At 44.2% G+C, this 16,574-nt stretch overlaps 1 protein-coding gene across 1 annotated transcript; it reads left to right on the top strand.

The window, feature by feature from the left end:
- Window positions 1–711: 711 nt before the first annotated feature.
- On the top strand, window positions 712–15,199 carry ADCY9 (adenylate cyclase 9). Its single transcript, XM_028499703.2, has 3 exons — window positions 712–867; window positions 1,160–2,895; window positions 13,544–15,199. The coding sequence occupies exons 2-3, from the start codon at window positions 1,203–1,205 to the stop codon at window positions 13,573–13,575; spliced, it is 1,725 nt and encodes a 574-aa protein (XP_028355504.1). The 5' UTR covers window positions 712–867; window positions 1,160–1,202; the 3' UTR covers window positions 13,576–15,199.
- The last annotated feature ends 1,375 nt before the right edge of the window (window positions 15,200–16,574 follow it).

Genomic DNA, 16,574 nt, shown 5'->3' with positions numbered 1-16,574 from the left:
AGCGGGTCTGGGGGGTGTCGAGCCGCGGGGAACGGTGGTCTCTCAACGTGCCCGCAGTCCCGCAACCCCCCCCCCCACAGTGCTTGCAGCCCGCGCCCTGGACACAGCGCGGCCTCGGCGGAAGGCGGCGCCTCAGCGCGCGGCCCGCCTCCCCCCGCCCCGCGCCATGCAGCCCTGCTGTCCCGGCGCGCGCACTGTGCGCGTACCCGGGCCTGGCGGCGGCGTGCGCGGGCCGCGCGTGCGCGCTGTGGCGGGGCGAGGGGCGGCGCGGGCGCGAGTCTGTCAGTGACAGCGGGAGGGGGAGAGGGAGGGAGCTGGGGATGGTGGCGGCGGCGGCGGCTCTTTCGACATGAGGCAGCGGCATCGTGGGGCTCGGCTGCGGCTGCGGCCGCGGCGGCATCTCTAGCTCGGGAGGCCGCCCCAGGCGTGGGCGGGCGGGCGTCCCGGGAGCGGGTTCTGCGGCAGCGCCGCGCACGGGCCGCCGGCTGAGGGGCCCGCGCCCGCCGCGCCCTGCGCTCGGCGGCTCCGGGGCGCGGGGTTGGCCCCGGAGGCCGGGAGGGGCGGCGCGGCTGGGTCAGGCCCCGCTAGACGAGCCGCGCCAACGGGGGCGGCCGCAGCGCCGCGGGATCCACAAACTCGCGCCGGGCCTCGCAGCCCGCCCGCCGCCCGCGGAGCAGCCGAGCGCGAGGGCGCCGGGCGCGGGGCGGGGGCGGGGGTCCGGCCGCCGGCCTTGAAGCGGCCGAGGCGCCGCTCTGTGCGCAGCATGAGGGGCCCGCGGCCGCCGCCGGGAGAGCTGTGTTTGCGAGAGCAGCCCGCGGCGTGAGAGGGCTCGGCTGGACTTTCCCTCCGGAGCCGGCGGCGGAGCAGGCGAGTGCGCGCGTAGGAAACGCACCGTGGGCTCGGGCGGCGCTGGACGGGCGCGGGGGCGGCCCCCGCTCGGACCCCCGGGTGTTCCAGGTCCGGCCCCGGTGGCTGCGGTTGGCCTCGAGGGGGAACGGTGGAGTGGCGCTCAGACATTACCCGGTTGTTGTGAGCAGACTGTGCCTTTCCCAGTAGACCGCCGGGGCCCCCACTTAGGAAACCGGTAGAGCTCGTGGCCTTCAGGTGTGCGTACCTGCAGGAACAGATCCCAGTGTAACTCTGGTTGTCTCGCTGACAGGTCCCGGTGACCCCGGCCGGGAGGCTTCCGAGCGCTCGGCAACATGGCTTCCCCGCCCCACCAGCAGCTGCTGCAGCACCACAGCACCGAGGTGAGTTGTGACTCTAGCGGAGACAGCAACAGCGTGAGGGTCAAAATCAACCCCAAGCAGCTGTCCTCCAACAGCCACCCGAAACACTGCAAGTACAGCATCTCCTCCAGCTGTAGCAGCTCCGGGGACTCAGGGGGTGTCCCCCGGAGAATGGGCGCCGGAGGCCGCCTGCGCAGGAAAAAGAAGCTGCCTCAGCTGTTCGAGAGGGCCTCCAGCCGGTGGTGGGACCCCAAATTCGACTCCATGAACCTGGAGGAGGCTTGCATGGAGCGCTGCTTCCCGCAGACCCAGCGCCGCTTCCGGTATGCGCTCTTCTACATTGGCTTCGCCTGCCTTCTCTGGAGCATCTATTTTGGGGTGCACATGAGATCCAAACTGACTGTCATGGTAGCCCCTACTCTGTGCTTCCTCGTGGTGTGTGTGGGCTTTTTTCTGTTTACCTTCACCAAGCTGTACGCCCGGCATTACGTGTGGACCTCGCTGGTTCTCACCCTCCTGGTGTTCGCCCTGACCCTGGCTGCCCAGTTTCAAGTTTTGACGCCCTTCTCAGGACGAGTTGATAGCTTCAATCATACTTGGGCAGCCAGGCCCACAGACACTTGCTTATCTCAAGTGGGGAGCTTTTCCATGTGCATTGAAGTGCTCTTTTTGCTGTACACCGTCATGCACTTACCTTTGTACTTGAGCTTGATTTTGGGAGTGGCCTATTCTGTTCTTTTTGAGACCTTTGGCTATCATTTCCAAGACAAAGCCTGCTTCCCCTCACCTGGAGCAGAGGCCCTGCACTGGGAGCTGCTGAGCCGAGCCCTGCTCCACGTCTGCATTCACGCCATTGGGATCCACCTGTTCATCATGTCCCAGGTGAGATCCAGGAGCACCTTCCTCAAGGTGGGCCAGTCAATTATGCATGGAAAGGATCTGGAAGTGGAAAAAGCCCTGAAAGAGAGGATGATTCATTCTGTGATGCCAAGAATCATAGCTGATGACTTGATGAAGCAGGGGGACGAGGAGAGCGAGAATTCTGTCAAAAGGCACGCCACCTCCAGCCCCAAGAACAGGAAGAAAAAGTCTTCCATACAGAAAGCCCCTATTGCCTTCCGCCCGTTTAAAATGCAGCAGATCGAAGAAGTCAGTATTTTATTCGCAGATATCGTGGGCTTCACCAAGATGAGTGCCAATAAGTCTGCCCATGCCCTGGTGGGGCTCCTCAACGATCTGTTCGGCCGCTTCGACCGGTTGTGCGAGGAGACCAAGTGTGAGAAAATCAGCACCCTGGGAGACTGCTACTATTGTGTGGCCGGGTGTCCCGAGCCTCGGGCCGACCATGCCTACTGCTGCATCGAAATGGGCTTGGGCATGATAAGGGCTATCGAGCAGTTCTGCCAAGAGAAGAAAGAGATGGTGAACATGCGCGTCGGGGTTCACACGGGGACTGTCTTGTGCGGCATCTTGGGCATGAGGAGGTTTAAATTCGACGTGTGGTCCAATGATGTGAACTTGGCCAATCTCATGGAGCAGCTGGGAGTGGCTGGCAAGGTTCACATTTCCGAGGCCACCGCAAAATACCTAGATGACCGGTACGAAATGGAAGATGGGAAGGTCACTGAACGCCTCGGCCAGAACATTGTTGCTGACCAGTTGAAAGGTATGTGCATTTCTTTGCCTTGTCATCTCCCTCCCCAATCCCATTTGTGTTGGAAAAACAAAACAGTCTCTTTCCCCTGTCAGCATCTGGAGGCAGATCAGTTGTTCTTGGACACCTTATCATGGGGGCATCTCAGGACCAGTGGGACTTTTCCCCCAGTGAGTGAGGTATCACAGATCTGTTCACACCCTGACAGTGCTGACATAGATGACACCTTTTTTTGAAGGAAGGAAAACTTTGACAATATGTATCCTGCCAGTCGGCTGTTAATGTTTCTGAGATTCTGGGGCAGGTCTGATGAGTGTAAGGGGATCGGAGCCCTTCAGTGGTCAAAACTTTGAAGCACCATAAGAAATTGCCTTTGTGATCCATTTGGTCGCCCTGAAGCCCCATCAAAACGTTTTTCTATGCCTTTTTCCAAAAATGTGAAGAATAAAACTTTTCTCCTCTCTGGGCCTCACTTTGCTGGGATAAGGACGTCGGCTCAGCCCTGCAAGACCCTTGAGAATTAGATGAAATTATGTACCCCTAAGTGCACACTGCCTTTTGCCTAGATCTCTTTAAAAAAAAATGTTTGCATTTTCAGCTTTCATTTATTTAACAGTGCTTTCTTATCATGGTATTTGTCTTACCTTATAGACTGCAGCATTTTAGAATATTGAACTTCTCAGACCACCAGGTGATTTGAAAGTTTAGACCCCCTCCCCCAACCCCTCAGATGTGTCCCTGTCTTAAGCTCCTTACTGCTATTCTTTATGTTTTCACTGAGCTGCTTCTTTTATTTTACTTTTCTTATTTTCACTTAGGGCAAAAATCTTTGAGGTCTGGGAAATGATGTATAAGTAAGTGGGATCAAAAGTAAGAATTCTAAATAACTAACATCCTCTCCCGTCCTTTTTTAAAATTGTCCTTATATTTTACTAAAGTCTTCTGGATTGAGGGGAACATCTATTTTGGAAGTATGTAGAGAAAATAACATTAATTTTTAAAAAGCCAACATTTGTAAAGCTGTATTGTGTTTTGTGGTGCCCCCACGTTGCATAATTACACAGTGAAAAGCCCCAGGGAATGGAATCCTCAGAAGGAGAAGTAACAGCTTAAATCAGAGACAGGAAAAGTAATAGTGTAAATCAGTGTTGGTAAGTGGTTGAGTTTGAGGGCCTGGGTAGATTGTCAGCCTTGACACAGTCCCGTGTGCTCAGTTGATATTTTCTTTCTCTGCTTGTGATCGGAGTTCCATGTCATTTACTTATCTGTTATCTGGCGAGGGTGCTTTATTCTTATCCTAATTTTTCTTTATTCTGTTAATTTTGCCAGCAGTTGAAGAATTTGTGGGTAGAGTAGAAATATATTTTCACCTCATAATTCTCTCTGCCTCGAAAGCTTGCAAGGCTACATTGATGAGGTCAGAAACTATACTTTATAGTTCGCTTAAGAGATTCTGCTGTGACAAGTGTCTTCCTCTGCAGGAGGGTATCTCTTGCTCTGGAGTCTGGAGGTGCCAGTGGAGTGGGGTGCGGATGTAGTCCCTGCTTGACATTTTGGCACCTTTGGAATCTGAGTGTCTCAGGCTTTGTCCTCAGGGGTTGTGGGACAGATTCCAGAGAATGGAGCAGCGCTGTACTACATTAGATTAAGTATGACAGTGATAGCAGTTTTGTAAGTGGTGCTTTGAACAGTGTATTACTTGAATTTCAAAAATAAAAACAGATGTAATCATTAAGTATGTCTGGAAATTGCCAGGTCTTTGATTCTTTGGCAGTACCCATTTTTGTTAATTTTTGTGTAATTTTATTTTCAACGTACAGATCAAAGGTCTCAAAAACACTGACCAAAAAAAAAAGAAAAGCCAGAATGAGTTTGTTGATTTTTAAGAAAAACTCACATAGTGTAAATTTCATAAATTAACGTTTTCTTTAAATTTGTGTGCACTGTATATTTATAAGGAAAAGTTTTAGCACTGGATGGGAGATGGGGAAGGATAGAAGGCTTAGCTTAACCGGTGATTTTTTGGTATCATAGTCTCTCCTTTAACAGTTTCCCTGAGACCATGATTTTTGCTTTATTCGGCACATTTTGAAAACCTCTGGACGGGACCCCAGTAATAGAGGATGTCTACACAACTTCCTGACCTTTTTTGAAACTGCACAGTTCAATTTTCCTGACATTGTACAAATCTGCTCAGTTGAGATGATAGCATAGTTTGTAGAAGACCCTTTTCATACAGAGGGCTAAGGTTATATACATAAGATTCCTTTTAGCCCATCTTTGGGTTTGTGGCAGTTATTTTTCTCTCCGCAGTGTTGGCAGTTAGCTTTTCCTTTGTCCCCTTTTCTGATGTTGGGGTTAAAAATAACCAGTAGAGGATTCTGTAGAAATGAATATCCATTGAATAAACTGGGGATTCCAGCACTAGCCTGGCAGTGTGAAAGGAAGCTGCCGCTCTGTAATTTGTCTGAACAGGCTTTGTGGGAAGTGGACTTTCATCATTTCTGCACATTCACTCACCCTGAGAACATCTTTGTTGTGCTCGCACGGCGCCTGGCCCTGTAGACGCGCAGGTGGAGTCGTGATGGTTTGTGACCTGGGGGAGCTCGAGGGTATAAACGTCGTCGAGTCCAGAGATGGGAATGCAGTAGAGAGGTGCACGCACCTGGTGGGTCTTGAGGTCGAGCAGTGGCTTTCCAGGTGGATAAAAGGACATTCGGTGCAGAGGAGGAAGCGTGGGCAAAGGCTTGGGGTTAAGTTTCTTGGTGGACTGGGCAGTTTAAATAGTTCATCAGGACAAGGACAACTGCGATTACATGGGAAGGAGTTTGGATTCCATCCTGTAGGTAATGGGGAGCCACTGATGGGCTTTGAGCAGGAAGCTTAGGTGATCTGATTTGCAATTTGAGAAAGTTTACTCTTTCAATTCTAGGGAATGTGGGTTGGTGATTAGTGAGCTGTTTCAGTAAATCCCAGGCAGAGGCAATAGTGGCCTGGACCAAGGTAACAACCGTGGTGGCAGAGATGAGGGGATAGATGTGAGCAGTAGTAAGATCAGCTGGATTGGATTTCTAGCCGTATTTAAAAAGATGACAGGGGCAGGCGAGGGGCTTGATTCTTTGAACCAGAAATGGCTTTTCAAGTTTCTGGAATTGACGTGGGGACAGTTTGACATCAGGCATGGGTGAGAGGCCTTTGAAGTTTCTGTGGTGTGAATGGAAAATGCAGAATCAAGTTGTAGAATATGAAATAGGCCAGGAGCCCCTGGCTTGTCCATTCATTCATTCAACAGATGATTTATTTTGTTTTGGGCACATTTCTAGGTGCTGGGGATACAGCAGTGAACAAAACACCAAAATTTCTGCCCTCGTGGTGATTCTGTTCTAATAGGAAGATTAGACAATAAACAATAAACTTTATCAGTAAAAGATAAAGTTTGTTTGTGAAATTTTAGAGAGGGTGCCCAATCACTTAGAGAGAAGGTTGAAAGAATTTTCAGCACAGGACTAGGATTTTGGAAATGATCCAGAAAGTGAGGGGCAATTATTATTAAAGATTAGGAAGAAATAGTCTGATTTGAGTGATGGGAAGAAGGGTCCTTTCACACTATTTGGGACATACCACCGGGCCCATGAGGGTACTGGCTGTTCCGTTCTGTCTTGGGCCACAAGCAAAAAGGTGAGGAGTGTTGTCTAGAACTGTTAGTTTTTCCTTTCATAGGTAGAGAGTCACAAAGAAAGTGAAACTGTCAGAAAATACAGTCATCTTTTCTCTTAAATACTAGGAAGATAAAACGAAGGTGCACAGTCATTCCAAATCGACATCAACACTCATGTATTTGTAGAAGGGAATGTCGGGGCTATTGCATTGTTAGGTGCAGAAACAAAACAAGACTTGTCTCCCAAACCAAGCTTTTAGCTCAGGGAAAGATCTGTTGATGTGCATTGGTAGAGATGGTTACCCACTGGCCACCTCAGTGACCGAGCCCTTCACCATGTGCTGATGGGTGGCACTTGGAAGAGTCCCTGTCTAGCCCCTGTCTGGGTCCACTCCTCAAATTGACAGTGGACAGAAGTACTTGGCGCTTCAGCTTTTGCCAGCAGCTGTCCCAAACTGGAAGTCTGGACTCCCTGGTTCCCTGCCAGCTACAGCTAGGAGCCCTGGCTACACACTAGTTTGGGGTGCAGTTTGCTTGCTCAAATGCACCCCTGGCTTCAACTGGTAGCTTGGATAGCTTGTAACCCTTGCCACGATAGTGCTTGCCCATAGCTGACCGCTTGGTGTCCGCTCTTAAGTCATGTTGAAGAGAAACTCCCTGCTCACCTGCATCCTTGCGCGGACACTCTTGTGTACGTCGAAACAGCCTCTCGAGTAGCAAGGGGCAGAGATAAGATGAAGCAGAAAATTTGGCTTGACATCTGGGATCGGAGATGACAAACAGCTGTGGAGTCGGCACTCAGGCAGCCCCCGATGACCGTTTATTCAGGCTCCTTCAGACCAAATTATGTGGCTTCCAGAGGAGCACACAGCTGTTAATTCTTTTTTAAAAAATATTTATTTATTTATTGATGGCTGGCTGGCTGTGCGTGGGCTTTCTCTTAGTTGAGGTGAGCGGGGGCTACTCTTCGTTGTGGTGCGCGCTTCTCCTTGTGGTGGCTTCTCTTGTTGCGGAGCACGGGCTCCAGTAGTTGTGGCTCAGGGGCTCTAGAGCACAGGCTCAGTAATGTAGCACACGGGCTTAGTGCGCCCATGCTCCGTGGCATGTGGGATCTTCCCAGACCTGGGCTCGAACCCGTGTCCCCTGCGTTGGCAGGTGGATTCTTAACCACTGCGCCACTAGGGAGGTACCCCCCCCTCCCCCCGCCAAGCTGTTAATTCTGAGGACCAGCTTTTGAGTAGAATTAGCCTTTGGCAAAGAAAGTTAAGGGTATGGTTCTCTGAATTTCAGGTGGAATGAAGGGAGGAGGGTAATCTTTTCAGGTAGAATAACTAAGAAGGAAAAATTAAAAAGAAGCAAATAGAATAAGTAAAGAAATTTCGGGGTTCTCATCTACTAGCCAGCCTTCAAATAATAATTGTGTTTCTACCTACTGGTCAGTGTCGCCTATGTACTTTGCTGTGGAATAATAATCTTGAAAAGAACACAGTGCATTTTCTATCGTGTGTGCACATGTGCTTAAATTTTCGTCTCTCTGTTGATTGGGAACTTAATTGGTATTTCTGTTTGGATTTCGATGTTGTGAGAGTATAGTCATTCCACATACACACATAATAAATATTTACCACGTTAGCCATTTTTAAGCTTGTCAACTGGATTTTCTTAACTGCTTTGGCCTTCAGTCTGTTGCATTATGTTGAAGAATGTGTGGAAAATCTGGCTCTCAGAGATATATAATTGGAAAGTGGAGGAGCATTTTGATAGCTGTTTTAGACAATTGTGGATGTTTTTCTTTGATATTGTGCCAACATCCAAGAAGTGGTAGTTTCTTAAGGGTTAGTTGCAATATGGAATCTGAAATCCTACTAATCAGTTTTTTCGTCTGCTATCAAAACCCCGTTGAATTTTAAAATGAACCTTTCCCCGGGTGTGATTTTCTAACGTCATGCATTGGTCATTTGGAAAATTATGGTTTCTTGAGTTATGTAGATCTTCCAAATGTTGACATAAGCGAAGTCTTTAAATATAGGGACGATGTCAGCTTCACAGTGGCAGATAAAAGCTTTCCAAAATTCTGGTTTTCACTTGAAAGTTTGAGTTCCATCCTTGGCAACAAATACTCTCAGTTGTTTTCCTTGAAGCGACAAACTCATTTCATTCATTTTTCAGGAACAGTCTGCCAGATACTCAAGTCTGAGTGACCATAGTCTGTCTGTGGGTCAAGTATAAACGATGTTCCATCAAAAAAGCAGCTAGTTCAGCTTGCAGCCCAAACAGGTGTGCAGATGCTTTTGGTGACAACCGATCACGTCAGTGCTCTGGGCGGTGCTGTTCCCATGTCATCCCACAGAGCATTAAAGAGACACGCACTCAAGATTTAACACAATTATTCGATTTTACTGCTTCATCAGAGGACATTCTTAAGTGCAAATGACCGTTTTTTCCTTCTGCAAGTGTGTGGTGGGACAGAGCTCACTGATGACTAGCACAGTTTAGTGCCACCACCCAGTTTAGTCAGGTACCAGCAGTCTTAACCACCTTTGCTTTTTTACCATCAAGGCCAATGTCAACACTGAGAAAGGCAAATAATGTCTTAGTGTTATTATGAAAATAGTTTTGATCTCACAGATGCCCTGTAGAAGTCTTAGGGACCCATGGGGGTCTGCACACCGCACTTTCAGAACTGCTTCCCTAAATGGTAAGATAGGAGGAGTGAGGGTTTTGTACCTACTCCCCGAACACACATTCTCATGTAGATGGGACAGTTCACACTGGAATTAGGATAGACGAGTGACATTTATTGTGGAAGTAGCAAGTGACTTCAGTTCATACATTTCCTTTTTCTCAAAAAAATCCTTTGTGATTCTGCCAGATCTCTGCTGCTGGTGTTGAGGGATCAGGATGAAGACTGTCAACTTTGTTTTTTGATTTATTTTTGAAGGGCTCCCCCTTTGGCAGAATAGTATAGCGGTCCTGTGCGTGGGTTTTGGTTTCCCATACGTTTGGATTCACTTCTCATTTCTGAACTGTGGAACCTTGGGCAAGCTAGGAATGATAGCGCCTCCATCAGAGGCCTATTGGGAGACTCAAACGAGATGATTATTCAAGTAAAGCACTTATTAGCATAGTGACTTGATTGCAACAGGCGTTCAATAAATAATAACCAACTCTTCTGCCTGGGGAGTCACGTTTTGTACTGCACTCAAGGGTATTTCTTTTTTCCGGCACTCTGTTTGGTGCACATCTTGCATAACTGGGTACTGAAACCCAGAACACACCAGGGACTGTGACTGTGTCAGTTTCCCGAATGAAAAAGGGCAAGTGTCCAAAATACAGAACACCAATAACTTGCCCTAGTTAAACTGTAGCTGCCAGGTTTGGTAGCTTCTTTACTGAAAAACTCAAGGGAGTTTAGGCAGTATTGTTCTTGGGCTGCTTCTGGTCCCCAGAGCTTAGAGGTACTTAAGATGATGTGACCCTTGATAGTTGAGAAATTATGGGAAAATCTTTAGCTTTGGGACTCTGGAGATATTGGATGAGGTTTACACCAGAGTAGTTAGTTATTCAGCTCTACTGTATTCTGCTGTAAACTCATTTATTTATTAAATAAGTATCAAGTGAGTTTCTACTATTTGTGAGGCCTGGACTAGGTTCTGGAGATAGAGCTCCATGCCCTCTTAGACTCTACAGCCTAGAAGGGAAAGTGGACATTAATCAAATAATCACCTAAACAAATATGCTCTATACAAAAAGGGCTGGAGATAGGGAGACTTATTATCTCCATTTTATAGGTGAGGGAACTGAAGCACAGAGAGGTTAAGTAACTTGCAATGGTCACAGAGCTAGAAGAAGCTACTAAGTGGTGGAGCCAGTATTTAATCCCAAAGGACTGTATTAGAAAACATTGGTCCCCACTTCATAGAATTGTTTTAAGGATTAAAAGAGAAAATAATATTAAGTACTTAGAAAAGTAATCGGCACATAGTAACTCTCCGTAGAGATTAGATTCACCAACTAGCGTTACTGAAAGCGGGGACAGTTTTCTTAGCAACAGCAACAGAAAAAAAAACTATACCTTTCTTCGTTCAGCTCTTTCCTGTTCAATGTTTTCAGGCACGTTGTTATCTCAGCCATTGTGAAATCTTAGAATCTTGGGGACTGTGTATGTTGAGAAGTTTGTGTTCTATTTGCTTGATTCTTTCCCGTTATCCACCAGTTTTCAGGCTGAGTTGGTTTCTTAACATCTTGTGAAGGTGACCAGTGGCTTTTTTCAAGAATCAATGTAAACTCTTGGATTTTAGCTTCTTTGGTGTATTTCACTCCATTACAGATATCATTTTTTTTTTTTTTATGCTCAGATTGTCCTATCTTGGGCCCTGAGAACCCTTTCCAGTTGACCCCTGAATCCTTTTCATACAAACTGGTAGTGTTTGTACTCATCGAGTAACATTTTATGGAGTAGAGAAATTATAGGCATTAAAATCTCATTAATTCTGTTTGTCTGGTATGTTTGTTTAGCAAGACTGAGGTAAGGTTTACCCTCTTCTTTTTTGAAAAGAAAATTAACAGTATATGCATGTTTATATGAAGAAAGAGCACTGCTGAACAAATGGTTTGTGCTTTTTCAAGCTCGTCAGAAGCTTTAATTTGCATTCTTACAATTGACAATTATAGAGCAATGCAGCATATCTGTCTCAGGTATCTTCCCACTAATGCCTGTTGAGGGACAGGTGCCTGTGAATGTTAGTAAATAAGGATTAAAAGAACAATAAAATGAAAGAAATCCTAGACCAAAATGTAGATCACTTGTTTGCAGACTGAAGTGTGCCCCCAGCCTGTCGAGTCCCATCCCCCAGGACAGCTGTGAAGGGTTCCAGGAGGCCCAACTTCAGGAATCCCCTTCACAGGAACCTTGTTCTGAATAGTGATTCCTGGAATGACTGCCCTGCCACTCTCCTTTCTGTCTTGTATAATGTGCATTTGACTTAATTATTTTGTTTCTGATCTGTCTCCACCCCACTGGAATGTGTCTTGAGAGCGGGAATGTTTGCACATTTTATTTACTGCTGTATTCCTAGTGCCAGAAACATAGCTGGCATATAGCAGATGCTCAGTATTTGTGACATGAATGAATGAATGAAGAATAACCACAGCCCAGACATTTACATGGAACAAACCAGAAGGGAGAGGGAAGGCAACAGCTGGTTTTCCAGGAATAGTTGAGTGGTTAATTAAATAGAGGCTACTGGTAGGATCATTAAAGAACTCAGGGAAGGAGAGGGGAGAGTGCCCGGGAGTGTGAAATGGGCCTATGGGTGTGGGAGAGTGGGCAGTCCCGTGCTCCTGGGCTCCTGGTTTCTTCGGGAAGGCCGCCGGGCAGGAACTCAGAGGATTGAAAACCCAAGTGTTTATTTAGGGTTCAGGAAATATGGGGTTGAATGGCTTAGTTTAGGCAATCATTTTTAAGCTTTTTAAAACGGAGATTTCAAGAAGTATATTTACCTTTAATAATACTGTAGCTCCTTATAATTCCTATTTGATTATAATTTATGCACATGGAAAGCCAGCATACCCTTTTTTCGGCAAAGCTCCAGCATAATCTTTGTGCATAATTTCCAGGATTTTTATGTAATGCTATTAAATTCTGTTCATTTTTTTTTTCCTCCCAAAGAAAAATGTGCTACTGAAAGCAGCTTTTAGATCATTTATATTTGTGTTTGAATTGTATGGGAAATATTAACTTTGGCTTTTTACCACGTAGTTTGTAGAGAGGAAGAAAACCCACATGCAGGTGATTTATATTCTTGTTTATGGATATCAACATACAATATCCCATTAAGACTTTGACACTTTAAGTGAAAGAGACTATTGCGCATTGATTTAGTTCTGCCCTGTTAAGTGTTAACGTCTCAAGTGTGGATAATACTGCATTCTGTAACTTCATAAATGAGTTCTTTTCCCCATGAGAAATGCTTTTTGTGGTCATTAATGTTAATTTTTGTTTTGTGAATGAGCTGTCTAAAACCAGGGAAGGGTGATGTTCTGAAAGAAAAGTACTTTTATAGAATTATTGTTTGAAAAAATAAATTTGTTCAGTAGATTAGCTTTTCATCTTAAGATGTTTTCTCCACTAACTAGTTAAACACTTTCGGGAAAATAATTTAATCTCTCTGTCTCAGTTTCTTCCTGTTTGTAAAACGTAAAGTTTGAACTAGATGCGCTTTAAATCCCCCACCCTTCTCTAAGAATAGCTGAGCTTCTGTGACTGGAACATAGTACGCGTTCTTCTTATGAAAAACTGGTTTCTTCTTCATTCATTTGTTTAAACTGTGAACCCTTATTTAGATAAATTTAGCATATGGAAACTCAGATTTACCTAACCGCTAAATTGCAGGGCATGGTGAAATTCTTAATGTTCTAAAGGATTCTTTACTTCCTTTAAATATAAGTAAATAAGATTGAGTTATAGAAGTATAATTTACACATTTTTAAAATCACATTTGTTATATAAAGCCAGGGTATCATTAGAGGAAACCCATTTTATTTTGAAAGTTTGAGAACTACTTTTGAAATGGCTTGGAGAAAATGTGAAGTGATTAAATTAAAAAAATGTGCTTCAGTTTCTGTTTGAACATTACTTTGGAGAGAGATTGGAAGGTTAGTTGCCAGTAAGATGAATTTCACTTTTGTTGGCAAGTTTTTCACTGGCAGGACAGAGCAAATACTGGATTAATAATGTTCTTACTGATTATTCCGTTAATAAAAGACTCACTTGCTCCTGGATCTGCTGACTGTATAGTTAGTATGCCAGGGTCCTATGTATTTACTGTGTAGTTAGTGTGACTTTAGTAGCACCCAAATTAATACACCTGGAAAGTGTCTAGCTTAGGCCTCTTAATTAGAAATTAGAGGTCACCACATGATAAAAGGAAACCCTTGGATTTAATTATAAGGGATTTATAAAAGAAATTGAATGGTTTTCTTATCCTTTCTTACAAACAGCGAAGCATAGCAAAGCAGCTCATGGAAAGTAATATAACATCTTCTGTGATTTGCATGGCTGGTGAAACAAAGTGAAAAGGAAAAACAATCTACTTTGTTCTGGAAGACAGCGTTGACTCTGGGTACATATGTTATCTGACCTGAGAGAGAATTTCACCTCAACAAAGGCCCAACTTGTGAAACTATAGCTTCCCTTAGAGAAACTGTTATTCACAGCCCGTTGGAGTCATATGTTTTCTACCAGCTAAGGCGACTGACTCAGTGTGTCAGTAATTGCAGGAGGTTAAAAACTTTTGGAACACCATGCAAACAAAACATTTCAAAGGATTTTTCTGGTCTCTAACACACATTTCATAGTGACTTTCTCAGCTGGAATAACTTAATTAACTCTGTGTTCTTTCTGGCTCCTGAAAGAAATTGTGATTTATGAACACTTTCAGAGCTGATGATTCTAAGATAACAACTTTGTCCCACTGCCATTTGAAGTTCAAATGCAAATGTTTGCTTTCATAGCTCTAGTCATGATGTTACTTTATTTAGTAGCTATTAAATTTCCAATTCCATATACTCCCCTGGAGGTGTTCCAATTTGCACTAAGGTTTCTGTTTCTTTCAACAACATTGGTTATGGTGTGTGGAATTTTCCTGAACAAGGAATATGAACAAGGTTCTTAGAGTGGCTGATATTAAACTTTTCTTTTTTAAATAACAGCTCTTTTTGACATATAATTCACATACTGTACCATTTAAAGTATGCAATTCAGTGATTTTTAATATATTGACAGATGTGTGCACATCACCATAATCAGTCTTAGAACATTTTTATCACCCCCAAATGAACCTCTGTACCCATTAACACTCACTTCCCATTTCCACCTAAACCTCCCAGCCCCTGGCAACCACTAATCTACTTTCTGTCTCTGTGGATTTGCCTATTCTGGACGTTTCATACACATGAAGTCATGCAATATGCAGCCTTTTGTGTCTGATTTCTTTCACTGAGCATATTGTTTTTAAGATTACCTGTGTTGTAGCCTGTATCAGTACTTCATCCCTTTGTTTGGTTGCATAATATTCCATTATATGAATAGATCACATTTTGTTTATCCATTCATCAGTTGATGGAAAAGTGATTCTTTTTTGGAAATCAACGAACTGATTGTTTGAAAATAAATTGAAATGATAAAAAAGTCTTTTATTATTTAATAATATAACTTGACTAAAATATGACTATTTCATTTTCACTAGTGTTTAGAAGTTTTCCTGAGAGACATGATTAAATGAGATTTAATACTGAATTGTAGTTTCACATAATCAGTTTAGTTTTTTTTTTTAACAGCTGTTCTCTTTTCTAAGCTTGATCCATGTTGATTAAATATTAAATTCTCTGATCCCCTTCCTTTCTCCCAGCCAGTTCCCGAATAGACAGCTTTGGGAGTAGCATGTGGTTGACTTTGAAACCAGCCTCATTTGATATTTGTTAGATATAAATATCAAATATAGTATTAATAAGTCTTTCTGGATTTGTCACGTTTTCTGAAGAGCTCAGGATTTTCCCCTTTAGTCAATCAGACGTTTTCCTGGTTAAGCAGTTTAAACATTTGGTTTTGTGTTTCTGAAATGTATAAAACAAATTTTTACCTTCATAAAAATGAAATATGCCAAAATAAAATTTAATTTTCTTGTTGACTCAGTTATTTTTATTGCTTGTTATTTGGCTTTTATTGATATAGCAATTTGACTATAAAAATAGGACTTTTTGCTTTATTTTAAATAAACCAAGATTATTGTTTTTCCAGTTCTTGTGTTTTAAAATACTTTTTCTGCTTGCTGTCTTGCTATCAGCTTATGTAGCTATCAGTGTATGCTTTCCTATAACAGGTTTGCTCCTGGTTTTCACTTTACTCCATAAAAAAAACCCCAAATAACCAAGCTCATTAACCTTGCAGATATAGTTTCATTAAAGAGGCTAAGAGTTCCATCTTTGTGCAAGTTTTTGGTTGTCAGCTATATTCTGAATAAGTTGCTAGGTACTGAGTTCAGATGAGTAAGATGTTATGACAGTTATTTTTAGTATATTTTTAAGGGGGAGGAGAAAGGGAAATTTGAATCAAATCTGTGTCTTAGTAAATGTAGCATGTTTTCCACAAGACTGAAGTAGGTTTCTTTTGAGTGCGTAGAGATAGAAAATGGGAATTATAGATTCTATAACTAATGATGAATTAATTAGAATTCATTAACAATTCATTCTATAACTCGTATTATAAAGCTAAAACGTGAATGTTAAATTTGGGAAGTATTGATTGTTGTTGAAATTTACCAGAATTTTGGGAAAGTACTTTGCAGACTTTCACAAGAACGATCTGGTAAGAATAGCTGATTGTATAGGAAGTGTGTGCATTGGGCATCCTCTAATACACTGCCAAGGAAGGAGAGGCCTTGTTTCTTCCTCTTTGGTTTAAGCTGAAGGTGTGTGCATGGGTTTGCAGCCCCCAAATTTAGTCGTCAGCCTTTAGTATGGTGCTAGTCTGTGGTTGCTGTTTCAGGAAGGTCTGTTCTTCCTGAAGGGCCTGGCCAGGTGCCAGACGCCCAGTGCAGGCCCAGGCGACTCCGAAGTTACCTGATCTGTGCTCGCTCCTCACGCTGCAGGTTACATTCCTGTGTCTGCCAAGCCTATGGAGGCTTCGGCCTTCTGGTTTAGTAAGGCTGTTCTCTGAGGTTAAAAATTAAGGTAGATTCAATTCTTAAGAGGATGGGTTGTCAGTGTCTTAATTGTCTAGTAGTTAACATGTTAATAAACACCATGTGTGCATCAGTTTTCTCTTTAGGAAAGCGTGTTGCCTAACCTGAGGGGTTCTGGTTCTGATCAAATGGGATGGTGCACGTAAGAGCACCTGGTGCGTGGTAGGTGTTTAGCAGATGTTGGTTTTCACCCTGCCCCCTCCCCCCAACCTGTTTCATAAGTGTTGAAACCCATGCAATGGATGGTACCCCCCCAGCAGCTGTGAGGAAGTGGGGGTTGGGGGGCATAG

This window comes from Physeter macrocephalus, chromosome 14 (genome assembly GCF_002837175.3).
Source record: "Physeter macrocephalus isolate SW-GA chromosome 14, ASM283717v5, whole genome shotgun sequence".
NCBI lineage: Eukaryota > Metazoa > Chordata > Mammalia > Artiodactyla > Physeteridae > Physeter > Physeter macrocephalus.
The sequence above is the reverse complement of the archived record's forward strand: the minus strand, read 5'-3'. Positions and strand labels throughout refer to the sequence as shown.